The sequence below is a fragment of the Alternaria burnsii genome (genome assembly GCF_013036055.1).
Source record: "Alternaria burnsii strain CBS107.38 chromosome Unknown 698, whole genome shotgun sequence".
Classification (NCBI taxonomy): domain Eukaryota; kingdom Fungi; phylum Ascomycota; class Dothideomycetes; order Pleosporales; family Pleosporaceae; genus Alternaria; species Alternaria burnsii.
In genome coordinates, this window is record NW_024066111.1 from 1,317,258 (window position 1) to 1,335,315 (window position 18,058).

The 18,058-nt window shown below is 52.2% G+C and overlaps 4 protein-coding genes across 4 annotated transcripts; 3 read left to right on the plus strand and 1 right to left on the minus strand.

Moving 5' to 3' along the window:
• Positions 1–33: 33 nt before the first annotated feature.
• On the minus strand, positions 34–7,528 carry GT037_004612 (anucleate primary sterigmata protein a; the record flags this gene model as incomplete). Its single annotated transcript, XM_038929659.1, has 3 exons — positions 34–791; positions 1,967–2,203; positions 2,251–7,528. 3 exons carry the CDS (start codon positions 7,526–7,528, stop codon positions 34–36), a joined length of 6,273 nt encoding a protein of 2,090 aa, XP_038787931.1.
• Positions 7,529–8,481: 953 nt separating this feature from the next.
• GT037_004613 (uncharacterized protein) lies at positions 8,482–8,877 on the plus strand (the record flags this gene model as incomplete). The annotated part of the gene is made up of 3 exons (XM_038929660.1): positions 8,482–8,514; positions 8,565–8,701; positions 8,760–8,877. 3 exons carry the CDS (start codon positions 8,482–8,484, stop codon positions 8,875–8,877), a joined length of 288 nt encoding a protein of 95 aa, XP_038787932.1.
• A 39-nt stretch (positions 8,878–8,916) lies between these two features.
• On the plus strand, positions 8,917–9,843 carry GT037_004614 (pre-mrna-splicing factor cwc24; the record flags this gene model as incomplete). Its single annotated transcript, XM_038929661.1, has 1 exon — positions 8,917–9,843. The coding sequence occupies one exon, from the start codon at positions 8,917–8,919 to the stop codon at positions 9,841–9,843; it is 927 nt and encodes a 308-aa protein (XP_038787933.1).
• A 1,200-nt stretch (positions 9,844–11,043) lies between these two features.
• Positions 11,044–17,647, plus strand: GT037_004615 (uncharacterized protein; the record flags this gene model as incomplete). The annotated part of the gene is made up of 6 exons (XM_038929662.1): positions 11,044–12,846; positions 12,909–13,241; positions 13,290–14,127; positions 14,177–15,097; positions 16,056–16,291; positions 16,346–17,647. Coding segments are annotated over 6 exons (5,433 nt in total), but the record flags the coding sequence as incomplete, so codon positions are not given.
• Positions 17,648–18,058: the final 411 nt, after the last annotated feature.

The window sequence follows — 18,058 nt, forward strand, 5'->3', positions numbered from 1 at the left end:
CACAAGGCAATCCTATCAAGCGCCACCAGGCACTCAACCGAGCTTCTCAAGGAGCTTCCTCCTTCTGCGCTCTACCAGCTCGTTGTTCACCTCCTCGAGTGTTGGGACGCGCCATCGTATGCCGTCACCCGCATCTCCAGGCAATTCCATCCACTCCTTGTGCGTCTTGCTTGGCTTATCGTCCATGTCATCGCCGAGCACCATAAAATTGTCCCAAGCTTCTCTCTCTTTGGCTTTTTCGTATGCTAGCAACGTCCCATCCTCTTCGTCTAGGTTGTAGCCGTAGTAGCCCGCATCCACCTTCTGCCTCAGCTCGCTCCTCTTTTCGCGCCCTTTATCCATGTCGTCTTCCGGCCTGCTCTGCCTCTCGAACAGCTCTTTGACTCCCGGCAGGTCCTTCGCTCGTCCAAAGTATCTATACCCCTTTCCGCCTCCTGGCACCTCCCGCCCTTCCTCATCCAGCACTCGTCCGCCTCGCATATAATTCGGCCCACCCAAGCCTCTTATCTGACTCTCCCACATGTGCTTCTCTCTCATGAGTTTGTTGATCTCATCGTTGAGGTCGCGGATCTGGTAGTCTGAAAGCGCTTCGTCCTGAATCTTTGTGACTTTGCGGGAGATCTCCTTTAGCACTTGACCGCGCCATTTCTCACACACAGGAATCGAGTTGACCGAGGTTATGAGCTTGGGGCGGCGAGTGCGCGAGATGTCGATGATTCCAGCTTCGGCGGCCTGCGCAGCGCGAAAGCGGAAGAGCATCGAGTGCGCCTTTTCGGAATTACGCGCCATGACTGCGGTTCTGATTCAATACTACGTTCCGAATGTTCAAGAGTCGCAGCGACGACGATTTTGCTTCGGGGCGGCGCTGATCTTGGGTCGGGAGCTATATGGCGTGCTTCGTCGCGCTCTGGCCTTGCGGTGGTGATTTGTATTATGCGCTGGTTGCGAAAGTCTATTAAAGGTATACAGAAAGCTGCCCGCAGTTGCAGAAGTGAAGGTTCGACGGGAAACGGGATGCGCGATGGATGGTTGATGTTGTTGTCGAGGAAAGATTCAAAATGACAGGCGCGTTGGCTGGAGCGAAAGTTTGGTGTTTCGACGCACGCGGCAGATCTTGGCATTAATGGGCCAGCAAGGAACGCCTTTCTGTGTGCATGAACTTCATGCGAGCATATCCACTTCGATCTGCCATGCTATTTGACAAACATATCACTGCCATCAAACCTTCATCTCGCTTTGGTAGGTCTGTTATGAAAGTCGTAATATCTCTTTAGAATGATAAGCAAGTACAGCATCTATGAATAGAATACTCACTCAGACTTGCTTCTTCCCTCGTGCTCTCCTGTTCTACACACAGGCTGTCTTTCTTTGCACGAAGAAATTATATGCATGGTCAGAAAAGCGCTATTTGCAATTTCGATCTTTCTTGATTCATCTTCTATCAATCTGACTACAGGCCGTCAACACTATCTTCTAAACCCAAGTAAAAACATTATGTGACGCCACCATGCTAGGGATACGACTGAAACAATAATGCATTGTCCAAGTGAAAGAAGAAAGGACAAACGAGTTACAGACAGTAGAAAAAAATACTTCTAGTAGAATGGAGAGAAACCGGGAACTAGTCCGTAAAGGAAGCGTCAGGTCGTCTCAGTGTACAGCTCCAACGTACTGTGCAAATTGTACAGAAAATGCATCACCGTCGAACGCCATGCACAAAGCCCCTTAAACCTGAAATCAAGTTTGAGTTTCTGCTTCATCTGGATCCAAACCGAGATGTAACGTCCAAAAGCCGAGAGATGGATTGATAGATACATAGGAAAATGGGAACGGTTCCCATATGAAACAACTAATGCTAAAGGAAAAGAGACTGTCAGTCAGATCAAGTGACTAGTGAGGTGCCGCTTAGAACGAACACAAGTGATAATATAGGAAAGAGTGTAGGCGTGAGGCGGAGATTATGCACCAGCTCCATAGTTTGCTGCCTCCATCTCAGTCTGGTGGCGCATCTGCTCATTGCGCATCTCAGTTCGCGACTCAGTCCGTGATTCAGTCCGTGACTCAGTGCGTGATTCTGTGCGAGACTCTGTTCGGGATTGTGCGCGCGAACTTATGGAACCAAAGAGCGAAGGCCTGGAAGCTTGAGAATTGACTTGTCGACCTTTGACTGAATGTTGGTGAAGGTGTCCAACGTCGTGTTTGCCTTAGACATGTTAGCTCTTGTACATTGTTGAGGTCAAAGAATCCTACCATCGCAGCATGCTCGGACATTAGGCATGAAATCCTGGTCGCGCTCTACGTGTTCATGGATGTCCCGACTAAGCTCCATATTCGAGACGCTAGGCTCTTCGTACATGGCAGACTCTGTAGCGCTGGTCCTGCTGTTTCGCCGGCTCGTAAACGATCCTCGCAGAGCAGAGACGCTGGGTCGGAGCATGCTGTTGATACGGCTCGAAACAGATCCATGCACCAGTGGCTCGGTTGATGTTGCACGATGTGGTGTAACATGCGACTGTCGAATCGTAGGTACTTGGCCATAGTCGCGAGACGACGTCCTCCGGGTTGCATATGACGCCATGGAGCCTCTTGAACGCCCTGTTTGCCGAGAGGAGCTGCGGTATCCGCCATTGAACTCGTCCTGGATCTCATCTTCGGTGGCTGCCTTGTGCTCTTGATCAGACTTTGCAGGCGACTTCTGCTGTTCACTCTCGTCGACCCGTTGGCATAGATAGTTCAACGCGTTATACCATGTCTCGTGCCTTTGACCTGTTGTAGCAGTAAACTTCATGGATCGACCAGGCGTGATGACGAGTAAGCTCTTCTGGTGAAGTCCGGGAGGTAGAGGGTTAGGATCATCAACTTCTTGAACAGATTCGATAGCAACGCTTTTAGCCTTTAACGTCGTTTTGTCAGCACTCTGAGGATCTCGGTCGCTCCAGTACAGCGTCCTGGTATAGGGATGGATCCAGAAGAAGCGTCGATGGCGGTTCTCAGACATGCCTTCACGTCCGGTTTTGCGGGTGTACTTCCACAAGTACTCGCCGATCATGGTCTGAGTGATGGCCTGTATCATGCGCGGATCTGTCGCGCCAGGCGGCAGTCCATTTGCAGCAAAAGACGGGCCGCCTGGGATGTTGAAGCGCTGGTCAATCTCTGAGGTGAACGACGACAGTGAGGACCTCCGGCTAAGAGGCGAAGAAGCTCCGCTACGCTGCGATTGTCGGCGTACGCGTGGTGTGGTTCCGCCTGTCCTGGGGGTGAGAGTGTTGCTGTTCGTCTTGATAGTAGGCGTATGCGGTCGCTTTTTGTAGGCAGATGCTGGCATTGTAGGCGGTCCCATTGCGCCCGGAGAGATTGGTTTGAGAGTCGCTGCGGCGATGACTTCCTTATGATCCGAAGGCAGTGGTGGCGGTGTTCCAGCACGAGAGCGCATACTTCCAGAGCTACCTGGACGCTTGGGTGTTCGGCTTGGCTCATTTGCGTACTTTTTACCAGGCGACTCAGGTGGAGACAGTGACTTTTCTAGCCCGGACGTGGTGATCAAACTACTCCATCGCTGACTCCGGGCGAGCAGTAGCTTGTCGATTTGCTGGGCAGACACCATTGTCTGAGTGCCTCCGTCTGTCATTGGTGTTCGGGGCGTTTCCCTAACAACATTGGCATTCACAGGCGTAAGAGGCATACGACCATCCGTGCCGTCGACTCGTGGGGTGCTCATCTCTGATGTGACATCCTTATCCGAGGGTAGTGTAGCGTCAAAATAACCAAGCTTTGGCGTGAATACTTGCTTGTTCTCCATTGCTTCTGTCTGGGAAGAAGCACTGGTAGTTACAGCAGGCGCGACGGCCCGATGAGCAGTAACAGGTCTTGACGGTGTCAATGGTTCAGTGCCCTGTGTAGCAACAGGAGACAATGTCATGGTGGGAGCTGAAACACGATTCGCTGTGGATGGACGACTTGTCGGAGTTGGCAGGAATGCCGGAAGCGTCGGCGACTCAGGCTGAGTATCCCGGACAGTTCGCACATCGGAAATATTGTGTACAGAAGCCGAAGGAGCAGGGGGTATGACCGGTTCGGTCTGAAGTCCGCTAAGGACAGACAATTGCAGAGGTGGCTGCTTTGGCTGTACGGGTTCAGTAGCTTGAGACGAGACCCCCGAAAAGTTGGCAGGAGACGACTTCTCTGCTACGACTGGCTCAGTTGACCGTGAAGACAGTCCGGAGAACGAGAGTGGTGCTCCTCTCATAGGCTCTACAGGATGGGATGTCTGGAAGGACAGCGACGAGAGCTGTGGCGGGTCTGCTTTGGGGATTTCCACTGGGTCAGTAGAACGAGCAGAGAAACTTGACAGTTCCAACTGTGGTTGCCGCAGTGCAGCAGGCTCGGTAGCTTGTGCGGAAAGTTGGGAAAATTGCTGCTTGCTGGGTCTCGGCGCCAGCGGTTCTGTTGATTGAACGGACGTTATAGAGAACGCGGATGGGACCGCACGAGGTAGATCCTTAGGCTCAGTCGTGTGAGACGACAAAGAAGACATCTGCAGCAATGTCGGTTTGTAGGGTACATCCCTAGGCTCAGTCGCGTGAGCAGACAAGCTTGACATCTGAAGTGGTGCAGGCTGTTTGCTGTGATCAGAGTCTTGTGCAGTATATGCTGGAACGAGATCGGAGATTGACCTCGACTCCGACGCCAAGGTAGATTCGTCGTGCTGTGTAGGCTCTGTCGCCTGCGCATAGATAGCAGACGTGAAAAGGCCTGCTGGAGCCAGTAGCTTGGGGGCCGGAGCTTCCCGGGGTTCAGTAGTCTGCTGAGAGATAGACGACACGTCCAGAGAAGGAGCAATGACCTTCTCCACCGCTGGTACAATGGGGTCAGTACCTTGGGATGACAAGGTGGATACCCCCAGAGAAGGAGGAGCAATATGTCGAGGCTCGGTGGTATTGGCAGACACCGTCGACATCTTTAGAGGAGCGATAGGTACAGCACGTGGCGTTGTATCTTGTGCGTTCAGCGAAGAAATTGCGAACAACGGAGCTGAAGGAACTCTTGGCTCGGTTCCTTGACTTGAGAAAGATGATACAGCCAGCCGGGGTATCTTGGGGGTTTGAGGGCTGGTAGCATGCCCAGAAAGGGTAGAGAGCCCAAGAGTTGGCGGAAGCACATGCCTGGGTTCGGTGTCTTGCGAGGAGACCAAGGAGACTTTGAGGTCTTGACGGGGTAGAGCTTGCGGGCTTGTATTTTGCGAATGCAGGGCAGAGACTCGCAATGTAGGCAAGGGAACGGCTTGCGGTTGAGTGTTCCGGCTTGAAATGGAAGATATGGAGATGGGTTCAGGAACATCTGCTTCTGTCATCGTGCCCGAATCCACCATAGTCGGCTTGGGTGCATCCGACTGAAGAAGGGACCTTCCAAGAACGGCCTTCCTTAAGGGATCTGGCGTGGCATGGCTGGAATACACGACACTGGATCGACTTGGCGAACCCTCCACAGAACTGGCATCGTCGTCGTCTCCACTCAGATCGTTCAACTCTGCTAACAAACTCTTGCCTTGGGCCGGAGTGTTCTCGTTGCTGCTGCTAACATAGCCGGCAGGAGAGTCTCTTGACGCGGGTGGCGTACCTGCGAAGAAATCCAAACCTCTTGGCGTCGATCTCCGCGAACTGCTGTCCCGAGCCTTCAACCTGAAGCGAGAACTCTGGTGGTGAAGAGGAGTCCTGAAGTCTGAATCATATTCGTCGCCAGAGGCGGACGCTGTACTTCGGTAGGAATTGATGCGACCACCTTGTGAGATGGATGGTCGACTCCGTCGCGCACTAGACTTGGCAGGTCCTGCTTCAGTCTCAGTCAGCTGATCGCTGCTATCTCCATCAAGGGTCTCAGCTCCGGTTTGGAAAGCGTCAGATTCAGTCGCCATGCCATCACGTTCGTTGGCAGTCTCGAAAGCAGCATCCGATGTTTCGTTAGCAGTATCAGCGCCTTCGTATGCGCTCGTCTCTGCGGCGGAACTGAAGCCGCTTGGGAAGGACCCTGGTACAGAGTTCAAGTATTGTGATGGCCTACTTGGGGTCTCAGGTACAATGTCTTGTTCTTCCCATTCGTCGTCTTCCACAATCTCTTGTGAGACGTTACGCAATGCTCCAAGACGATCAGCTCGCGGAGGTGGTTTCATGGAGGCAGCCTTGTCACTCTTCCGTCGCCTGCTTGCACTACCAGGTCCAGCCAGAGCGCGCTGAGCGTCAACCTCATCACGGGCATCCTGAAGCATACGTTTCAGCTCGATCTTTTCGGTCTTTTCACGGTGGATGTTGTTCTTGAGCTGCTGGATCATACGGTGGGCGTGCTGGAGCGAGTGTTTGAGTGTTTCCGATTCGAGCATACCATGGCGTGGTGTGGCCTTGCTTGGAGAAGGCTCAGGTGAATGTTCTGGGGTACGAGATTGGAATCTCACGCCACGATCATCGTCAGACGATCCCTCAGATCGACCACGATGTTCTGATCTTGCGCGGTAAGCAATAGCTTGAGCTAGCTCCTGGTTCTTGGACGTGAGTTCTTCGACCTTGCGTTGCATTGCACCTTTCTCCGTCTCTGTCATGGCTGCAACTCGCCGCAAACTAGAAAGCTCAGTCTCATGCTGCTTGGTTTTGTTGATGTGATCGTCATTGAGTTTCGTGTACATCTGCTTCAGATCTTCCAACTCCTTCTCCAAGGTTGATCTCTCAGTACGTGCTAGGTCCAGAGCGTGGTTGAGACTTCGCTCCTTGTCTGCCGCTGACTTGAATTGTGTCTCCGACTCGCGGACCTGTGTCTCAAGGTTCCAGTTCACGTCTTTGAGCCGCGATTCGCTTTCGTCGAGTGTCCGTAAACGTTGCGACAAGCCTTCGACCTCAATTTCGAGCTGCGATCGATCCAGATCAGCCGCCTTGAGGGCTTCATCCTTCTCAAGGAGAACGGCCTGGAGGTCCTTCAACTGAGAAAGCAAAGACGTAGAGATTTCTGTAGCCAGCGCGATGTCATTGATGCGACTAGGCTGCTGGTTCCTCTGCTTTCGCGAAGGAACGCTCACTTTTGTCGGTGACTGGATCGCTTCGCTAGAGTAGATGGAGCCGCCAGTGGGATCAGTTTCGCCACTGGGGACGCGAGACTTTGGGAGAAAGGCGCGAGCCGTTTCCCGACCAACCTCGTTGAACTCCTTCTCTAGCTCGGCTAGCCTCTGGCGCAGCTCTGGGCCGATATCACTGTCTTGTTGTTGCTGATCAACCTCCTTCAGTTTGTCCTCTAGCTCCTTCCTTTGCTGGACAAGCGCGCTGCCCAGATGCGACGTCTCCTGTAGTCTGCGCGTTGTCTCTGCCAAGTGTGCCTCGAGGGCGCGCTTGGCCTGCTGGGGCGATCCATTAAGATAGAGAGAGAACTGCGAGTTGTCGAAGGCAGAGTATCGCTGCCGATGGGCGTCGTGCGGCGCCGCGAGGAAGGGGTCGGAGCCATTGTGGTGCTCCACCGAGAGCGCGCCCGGTGGAGGATTTGCTGTAGCCATTAGTAGTCCCTAGGGTTGTTTCTTATTGTGTCATCTCCTGGACAAGATTCCCCACTTGCACGTCGCTGTGCCTCGGAAATGGCGATAGGAGATGGGCGGAGTAGGCGAAAGGCAGGATTAAGGAGCGGGAAACGTGCGCGGAATAGAGCAGCAGGTGGTGGCGGCGTGTCGGGGGAGTATTAGAGACAGGAGCGCGTAAAGGGTACACTCCGTCGGGCGGTGGGCGGAATAGAATAAGGGTTTGGATGAGAAGGACGCGTGGGAAAGCGACTGGGGACACGGCAGCGGCTGCTGGCACTCGGTCGCGTTTCCGTCACACTAGGGAAAAGAAGCAAAGGCGCATCACCAGGCTGAGCCTCGGGATGGCAAAGAAGGAAAAGGAAGGGAATGCCGAACGGGCTGGAGGGGCTACAGAGGCGACAGAGGAGGGATGACAGCAGCGCGGATGATGTTGTGCAGAAGAGCGAAATGAAGCGCACCGTGCGCGGCTTTTGACGCTTTCACGCTTTCGCCATCGACCCAGCGCGCACACCCATCACGCATCCACAACATCAACAAAGCTACACATGCCCCTCGCTCCCCTCCATTGGTTCGCGCCGGCACTTGCTGCACGTCTAATCGCTAGACTATGCAGACGACGTGGTAGTGCAGCGGCCCCCCTCACTACTGCAGCTCTGCTAGGCCGAGGGGGGCTGTTTGTATGCGCGATTGGATCACCGCAACAAAGATGCGCATTGCATTACCCCACGACCACCATGTGCCATGTCAACATGGCTGCGTGGAAAGGGGTGACGCCATGTTCCTGGTAAACACAGTGAGACGTAACATCCATAGCAAACACCGCGAAATGCATGAAAAGAACATTTCGTTGGAAGAACGTGCTTAGTGAGTTTGCAAGGTTATCTGCTATTGGGTAGGGTCACACCATGTACAACAACACATAGAAGCCAACTATGCTCCCACCTGTAAATATCACTGTTTCTATCGTATGTCTGCACGCGTCTTTCTGCATGCATCGTTATGCTCGCTAGTCCAGGATCCACAGGTGCAGGAATGCCGCAACCTGCATATGAACTGGTATAAGACCATACCTAAAGGATCTGCCTTCAAGTCCCGAATACAACCTCCACAAAAAGCTCAAGTGCCGGTCACAGACATTTTACGTCTACGTAGGTTTGATTGCAGGGTTTAGCTTGCCAGTCCGTCCCTATCCGCTATCTACCTACTGTAGACAGTCCGGGACCTCCGAAGCCCTGCGCCACTACCCCGGATTGCATCACGTGAAACTGGATTTCTCAGCCACAGCTTGGCTCGAACTTTCTGCGGCTCACTCCTACAACACTACCTGATCTGCACCTCACTTCACACTCATTCACGCATATCTGACCATGGACGCGCCCGTCGTCAAGTTCAAGAAGCGAGGTGCCAAAGCTGCGCCCCGGAAAGTCGCCCCGCCACCGCCTCAATCCGATTCGGATTTCTCGTCAGGGTCAGACGCAGAGGGCGAAGATGGTCACGTAGTCAAGCGACGGAAGACTAACGGTAATGCGCTCAAGGCTTCCACCGCAGACCAAAAGGCGACCACAGCCGTCGAGGGCACAACACAGTACGCAGCGAATCGCTCGGCCGTAATCGAAGCAAGCAACGATGCGACCAAGCAGTCAAACTGGTACGACGAGAACGCCGACGACGCTCTCAGCTCAAAGAATCTGCTCGGCAGCACGCGAACGAAGCCTCAGACCTTCATTGAAAAGAACCCCGACGCGCCCAGCCGCCAAGTAGGCCCTATGAAAGCATCGACAAACATACGAACAATCACCGTCACAGATTACACGCCGGATGTGTGTAAGGACTACAAGCAGACAGGGTTCTGTGGTTTTGGCGACAACTGCAAGTTCTTGCATGCGCGTGAAGATTATGCGGCAGGCTGGAAGCTGGACCGGGAATGGGAGATGTCGACCAAGGGCAAGAAGCCAGGGGGTACAGTTGTCGCTTCTGCGAACAGGGACGAAAAGGAAAAGGATGAGGATGGGGTTGATCTTGCGCTTTTGGAGAAGATACCGTTCGCCTGTATCATCTGCAAGAAGCCATACAAGAATCCCATTATCACAAAATGCGGACATTACTTCTGCGAGGCTTGCGCCCTAAAAAGGTATCGGAAGGATCCTACATGTGCGGCGTGTAGTGCAAAGACATATGGTGTGTTTAATGGCGCGAAGAACCTCCAGAAGTTGTTGGAGAAGAAGCAGAAATGGGAGGACAAGAAGAAGGCAGAAGCGGAAGAGAAGGCAAAGGAAGAGGAAGGCGGCGATTGAGACTAGTAGGCAGCATTTGGTGTCGAGATATCAGGGAGGTGTTCAGTAACATATACCAAGGCCGGTGATGGAAGCTGGAAATCTCTTTGCTTCGCTCCCCCGCAGCCATATCCGCTAGTCCTCATACATGCCTATGCTGTAGAGGCAATCGGACACATTACGACGGAACATGGCATCACTCATAAGGCTCTCAATGTTGACTAGCAGATGCCCGCTTAAGACCATTCCAGCGCGATCTCCACAGCCACCTTCATACAGGTTAGCCATTACCATCTCAAGAGTTGCTAGTCAGGTAGCTATATATGACAGGAAGAGGAGGCAGTTCATATGCCTTGTAGAAAGATCGATGGCTTACACAACGCCGGAAGGAAGTACGGGAGCTGAGCAAAGGAATAGAAATGCATAATCTCTTTCTATCAGTGTACATCGAGTCCATCCTACGCGTCAGCATTTCTCGCTCGAACCCAAAAAGCTCTATCTATTAAACTTGAAGTCCTTCTTCTTCTTGACGTATCTACCACGTGCTTGTCGATTGCAGACGACATTACCGCCAACAAAATGAATTTCCGGTCACCCCAGCTCGCTAATGTCTCAACCTGGAATAGACTAAGAAACCTTTAGTCTAATGTACCTAGGTAGACTAGTGAATTGAACAAGACGATTGTATGTAACCGCAAATTACAAACTATGAAGAACGCTAGAACAATTATGTGAACAACAAATAAACAGACGTCGTTTTCTGTTATCCATACCATACAAAGTCGTGTTTGCGCGATCTTGAGAGGATTACCACTCTTCCAAGGTTATTTCTATATGCGGCTAGCGCCATGATCTTAGCGCGTACCCGCTTTGCTCCCCTCGATTCGCATCTGGCTCATCTTCAGACTGCCAGCCTTTCGTCACTCGAAGCGTTACGGACTTCGTTTATGCTTGTCGAATTGAAGAAGGAGTATTTGCTCGGAGTCGTCAACGACGTTTATGAGAAAATTATGTGTATTAGGTAAGGGTCTGGATCGGTGTACTTTCCGTCAGTGCTATGGCTTCAACATGTCGTGCACGGCTGCTATCAGACTTGAGTGCGCAAACAGTCTGTGACAGAGAAGCGACTTCATTGGATGGCAGACTCTGTGCATTCCACTCTCGACAGTGCCATGGTAAGCAAGCTTCGCTCTTCGCCTGTTAATGCTCACATTTGCAGCTCTGTACCTAGGTTACAAAGGGCGAAACGCCGTCCTCGATATACAGGAGTTGCCAGCGTACTTGGCTGGAAAGAAAGCTTCTATCGTTGTTCAAGACTTCAACGATGTCGACAGCGAAGCAACACTACGGGAGTTACACGACTATCTGTTCCGAAGGTACAACTTGCTTGATCGCGTAATTCGAGCACGCAAACTGCATCATAGTCATTTCTTTGCAGTTGATAACGACTATGGCCACGAAAAGTACCTGGACCGACTACAGAATGAGCGATACAACATGGTTAAAGCTCTCGAGAAACTTGGCAAACGTGCTGCGGAAGTCATGTACGAGCAGAAGCAGTGGTTTGGTTGGATTAAACAATGCCAGGAGAAAGAGGCGGAAGAGGCGGAAAGTGAGGGGAGGAAAGTGAAACTGGAATCATTACTCTTCAAACGACACCAAAAAGAGATCGATCGTCATCAACGTGAAAGAAAGTCCAAAGAGAACAAGAAGCGCCAAGAACAGTACCTGAATAAGATGTATGCCAAAAGCCTCGCGCAGATGTCAAAGGAAGAGCAAGAGGAATGGGATCCTATCCAAGATGTGTACGGCTATGAAAAGGATAACTACATTGAGCTCATCAAATTCTTTCTCATGCTCAACGTGCAAGAGCATGACGAGCTTCCTGTACAAGCGGAGCCATCTCAGCTTGACGGCCCAGCGAATTCAAAGCCTGCAGAGAAGGCGCTCTCCAAGAGCGCGAAGAAGAGAGCAAGAAAAGCTAACGCAGAGACAAAAAAGTTAGAAGATCCAACCACACAAGACGATGGGGGCAAGGGCTTCATCGAAATGGAGACTAAGGAGCAGATGCGTGAGAGACTACGGACGCCTGTTCGGTTTGAACGCGTAGCAAGCTACTATGTTCATGGCAACGAGGGCGCTGTCGAGCCCAGGACGACTCCCATACTTCCTCACGATGAGATCGAGCAGCTATTGGTCGAGATCGGCGAAATTAAGAATCTCCTCTTCTGTAGGCTTCTTTTAGCATCTAGCGCACTGCTACCCATTGCGATCCAGACCAACAGCATAGAGGATTTTTTACAAAAGGACGATGTGACAAGAGAGCATTTACGAGATCTTTGTCTCAAGTTGGAGCGTCCTAGTCTTCAGGATGTGCGAGATGCATGTGCAGACTTCATACGCGAGAGGGATGGCGCTGATGAGCCTGAGGTACCAACAGACTTGGCTGAATACCCTTTCCATAACGATGTTACGGACGACATCATGCTACAAATGCATAATAACAGTGGTCAGCGTTCTGTCCTCATGAACCGATACCGCACCAAACACGAAAGAGCGACAAAGAAGAAATCACAACAGCGGCCGCCCGAGTCGGAAAAAAATGGCCTTGTAGACTTTGGTAACACTTCTGGTGAGAACACATTCATTCAGAAGCGAGTCAAGATCAGGGTTTGCGGTCGTGACATGTACAACTACCGTAGCGAGCAAGCTCTCAACCGCAGCGGTTGGTTCCACTTCTCCATCATCGCCAAAGACTCCAACCTCGCTGATGCCGTCGCCTTGTGTCGCAACTGGGACGAGTTCTTCGAGCTCAACATACTGACCACATATCACTATTTCCTGGCTCCAAAGTGGACAAGATTCACTGGGGATGCCCATCGTCAACAACTCGCGCTTGTTGGGTTCATACCTTACTTTCAAATCGATAATGCCGAGGCTAAAACAAAAAGATCTCAAACTGGCGGCCGTGGGATTGCAGGAAGATCACACGAGATCAAAGAATCCCGCAATATCATTTGTGGCGTAAGTTTCTCTGTACAAACTGCATGAAAGACATACACTGACTTCGTACACCCATTGCCCAGTACATCAAGCGTAACGATGTCTTCAATCGTCGCTTCATTCAGTACCTGACTATGGAGTCTGGTGAACTACGTGCTTTGATTCGCGATCCAGTAACTGGTTATGTCATAGTGCAGCCACCCGAACAGGAACTCTGGCTAAGCCGTGAGAAGACTGGGATTGGTAGAGCTAGCAAACGCGAATACAATATAACTAGCGAAGTCGGACCTGCCTTTATCGAAAAGGTCGAAGCTAGGAGGTCGTGGCAGGTCAATTTCGATGATTACTACGATGTTTACATTTGGGATGCGGCACCCGGTGGAGGCGCTCACGAGCTGCAGCAGAAGATTGAAGAAGTACTCCATACACAGCTATGTCTATCCATGGATAGCTAACGAAAATAGGTGTTTGCGCATGCCCTTCAGTTTCGGACAGCCAAAGACATGTTAACCCGGGTTCGCCACATCTTCCAAACTGTGACAGAAGAAGATGATACCGGGCGTATTCGCAGCGTTCATCCAGGAGAGAAGGTACAGACTATGGCTGATGTGCTCGACAAGAATGCGGAGATTGCTAGCAACCAGTCCGTTTCCGAAACACAGAAAGCAGTAGATGACATGGTTAAATTGCGATACGAGTTCACAGAGGCGGATGAAGTAGAGGACGCCATCCTGTTTCCAAAAGACGCGGAAAGCGACATACCCAACCGGTCTCCCCGTTATAAGACCGCCATAGAGAAATTCCAGATGGGAAAGCTCAGAGCCTGGAAGATCAGTTACGATCTCAGTACTGATGAGGAATCATCGGGTTCCGATTCCGATTCTAATCCTGATTCTGAATCTGAATCTGAATCGAACGAAAACGAAGACGAAGACGACGCAAGTATGGAAGAAAATGCACAATTACAAACGGACTTGAGTCCCAGGCGCGCTCCAGGTCAAGCTTTGAAAGGAGATTTTCATAAGCACTTGTTCGAGGCAGATCAACAAGCACACAAGCAAAGATCTGGTCCTTTGGTCCCACAATATGAGTGGGTGGCTAAGACAAAAGACCCACACTATTTCTTACCTCTAGTACACGATCCCGAGCATGCACGCATGGTAACGGCCGGACTCGAGGTTCCTCCTGCAGATTTCATGTATACGCTAAGGACTGCTCTTCGCCGTCAGCGAGTATATCTTAACAAGGCGTATGATGTTGGGGAGATGATTGAAAGTCATTCCCAACGGTCAAGTGATAGAGGTAGCTTAATCGTCTCCGGTGTTGACAGTAACTGACGATTGCATTTTAGTCGCGAAGGAGTGTTGTCATCTCGGGGACTTGGAACCTGGCGGTCTTAGCAGGTATAACGAGTACCAGTCTATGGTAGCGTCCATGGACAATTTCGTCATGAGCGCTATCAACCCGGGTCCGTTCGAGCTCTGCAAGTTTATGGGGATGGCACCTCTCTTCCGCAAAGAGCGCCGAAACGTTGACGATGCTTTCCAGGCCTATGCTGCCATCGCCATGTTCTATGAAACAAAAGACTTTGTCGCTTCTGAATATGGCAGACCATTCAGGTCATCCTTACTATTTGACCAAGAAGAAAGAGCCAAGCGGATTCCAGACCGGAGAACGCATCACAGCAACATGTATATGCCAGCGAAGCTTTGGGCCGATCGGGACAAGCTTCTGAAAGACAACAATCGAGGGGTTCTTGAGTTTGTAGAGGACATTTACCCAATGGAATGGCGCAAAGCGATACGTTCCGTGATCATTCCTTTGTTCAAAGCGGGCGTCATTCGACTTTCGTATCACCCGCGGGTCAGTGGTGTTGTAACAGCCGCGGCCGAACCCGGCCGCCCGCTCGACCTCTACGTTGATTGCCGGCACCAGAACCATTCAACGAAAATGATTGGGGAAATGGTAGATCCGACACCCTTGGACCGCGACTACATGGTCAAGACGGCAAAGCAATTTCGAGCTCAACACCCTTCAGCAAGGTTTTCAGCGCTGCGTATGTGGTCTGCTCCGCACTTCTACCCAATGAACGCCAGGGAGGGAGACAGGTTCTTGGACGACAGAGGCAGATTCTGGGAATGGAAGTACATTCCCAAGGATATGCCAATGAGCGAATGGAGCATACACAAATCAATGACTATGACGCTGGGTCAATATGAAGACATGTGGAAAGGTCAAGTGGTAGTTGCCCGAGATCTGTTCCTGGTGATGGGTAAGAATGCAGACGATTGTCGGAGATTAAGTGAAGGTGTCACGTGGGCCGTCCAAAAGAAGCCCAGTCGGTGCGAGATAGACTTTTGGCGAAGCTTTGTTAATGTGGATGCCGACTTCTTGGAAGGATTGCATCCCACATGGCTTTCGTAGCGATGTGTGGAGGCCTTGGGAGATTGTTGTGGGGGCTGTGGTGGCTGTGGTAGGCTAGAGAGCAAGCTCAGCAGCGTGGGCACGTGTCGAGGGTGAGACGCAGACGTTGGATTAGCCTATGTCTGGTCATATACTTGTTTGGGTCCCACAGCATGTCAACTGCAGGATCGCGGGCTACTTGGCGGCTGACCGATGACGAGCAGTTCGAGGGAGCGATGGTGGTGTGGTGGCAGCTGCCGCAGAAACAGGCGTGGACGCGTGGTGAGGCAGTAGGGCGGCTGGTGGTGGGATAGCAGGTCGACGCGAACCCTTCTAGAACCGTTGATCTCTGCAACGCCTGAGAAGCCCCCACCGCGGCCTGGCCAAGTTAGGCAAGGCGTGTATCCGAAGAGCAGCCGGATAGAAACCGTCAGATCACAACCTTGAGCGTGCCCCTCTGACCAGCGGAGGCAGAGATTTTGCAATCACCGTCCTGACGCCTCTCGAGCACGCGATTGTGCTTGCCGCGCCCGTTGCCCGCGTGAGAAGCTGCAAAGGCTGCAGTTGCAGTCTCGTTGGCTCGGTGAGATTGACTCTGGTACAGCGCAGCGCGGAAGCCACAGCAAAGCCGTCCTGTGACCTCGACGCCGGCCAATCGCCCGTCAGCCTCCGAATGCGTCACTCCCCGATACCAGGTACGCGACGGGCAATCCGACCATCGCAGCCTGTGCTGCATATAACCGCCCGCCATGAGTGCGACGACTGACGCTGCTCAGGTGCCGCCAAGTATCTTTTCCCGCCATATATAACCACCTGAAAGGCCGCAGAGGCCTGCTCCGGCCCTCGCCCAAAGCGGAATCATCCGGCCGATCAGAAGACTCACATTCCAGCGCAGTCCATGCTTCTTCACGCCGACCCGAGCCTGGCCGAGGTCCCAGGCTTCAGAAAAGAGCAATTGGACGCCTTGGCCCGCAGCGTCGAGCTGAGGAGGCAGCAGCTCGAGGACGACATCAACGACTACATAAAGGCCAAGCAGGACGAGCTGCGCAGATATGGCGACGAGGTAGGATTCTGCGCCCGCTGCATCGACTCTTGTGCGAGACTGATTTGGGCCTAGCTTGTAGACCGGTACCGCTCAATGGCATGCGACCAGCAATCCGCCTCTGCAGAACAAACCATTACCAGTAATGCTCAAAGCATTGCGTCACCGCTCGACCCAGAGCCCGAAGAGAGGATCAAGCAGAAGAAGCACACCAGAGTCCATAAGCGGGAGAAGGAGCTCTATGGCCTAGTTACGCCTGTCTTCCTTCCCCTGCTCGACGCACGCGACACGTCGCCGGAGAAGAAGAAGAAGAAGCCCAAGACTGAAGTCGCGCACGGCGCAAATACCACCTCCAAATCAGCCCAGCCAGGAGCGTCAAGAGATGCTGAGCAGAGCAAAGACGGCCGGAAGTCTAGCAAGGACAATACGAACATGGAATGCGCTGCCCCGGAGGAGCCAGCCAAGGAGAATCACCCAGCCGAGACAGTCAAAAAGGCCAAGCGCACCACCATGAAGAAGTCTGCGCTGCGACACAAGGACAAGCCTCGATCGCAGCGGAAGCGAGTCAGTCTGGTCATTGACGGCCAAACCGTCCTGCCCGCAGATACCGTCGAGGAACCACCCCTCACATCGCCCAGCAGCGAAGCAACGTCCGCCTCAAACTCAACGGCATCGCTCGACGACATGATAGATCCGCGACTCACCACCCCAGAGCCACCAGTCTACCTCGAACACCGCGACGCCGTACATCACAGCCTGCCCCTTCCCATGACCAACGCTATCAACTCGGCTGCAAAACCCCTGTCAGAGGCACCAAATACCATATCCATTGCCGCCGAACACTCTCCACCGTTCACCTCCCCACGCTCCCCCAGCATACCTTTCGGCTCTGCCCAAACCGCAACGCGCACGTTTCTCGACCCGTCCCCTTCACTCCCCTTACAAGCCGCGCATTCCATCCCCGAAACTGCTGGTCCAGATCCCATCTATTCGACCGCCGCAGCCACAAGCGCCGAACTTGAAATCGATGACCTCTCAGACGACGACACCAATTTCGATACCTACGTCGGCGGGTTACACGGTAGTGGTGTAGATGACGTGGATCAGGCGGGGAGCTATGGCTACCCCAGTAGTCTAGGCGCCAGCTACATGGAGAGCTATATGCAGAATCGGCCATTGAGCGTGAGGATGCAGGCTGCGAATAAAGCTGGGTTGGGTGAAGAAGAAAAGAGGAAGTTGCTCGAGGAGAAAGTTGAAGACGAGGCTGCAGAAGATGACGACTTGGATGATGATTTCAAGCATAGTGGGAGTTTGAGGAACAACAAGGCGGTGGATACGGGTGATGATAACTTCATGGGAGATATGGATGATTTTTGAGATTCGTTATGGGTCAGGGAATTGAAATTGGAGTTGGATACTGGATCATCGACTCCAAATCGCTCTCAATGAGTCATCTTGGATATAGATGATCACTGGAGCAGAGACGTTGGGCATGGCGGGAGCTTTCAAGCTCATTACGCTACAACGACGACTAGACCACGACTACTCGATGTGCACGAGTAATTAAATTCGCGTATGAACATTTATCATATGTCAGAAATTTGTAGGTCTACAGACTCAGCACATCACGACGACAATAGGACGAACGATCAGACACGTTTCGACCGAGCTTTGGATACCGCATACAGAAATGCTTATAGCTTTCTTTTGTTAAGAAACTCTGTACATATGGGCGGCCTTTTTTCTTTCTTATCATTACGCGGTTCTGGATTATTAGATACTGAAGAT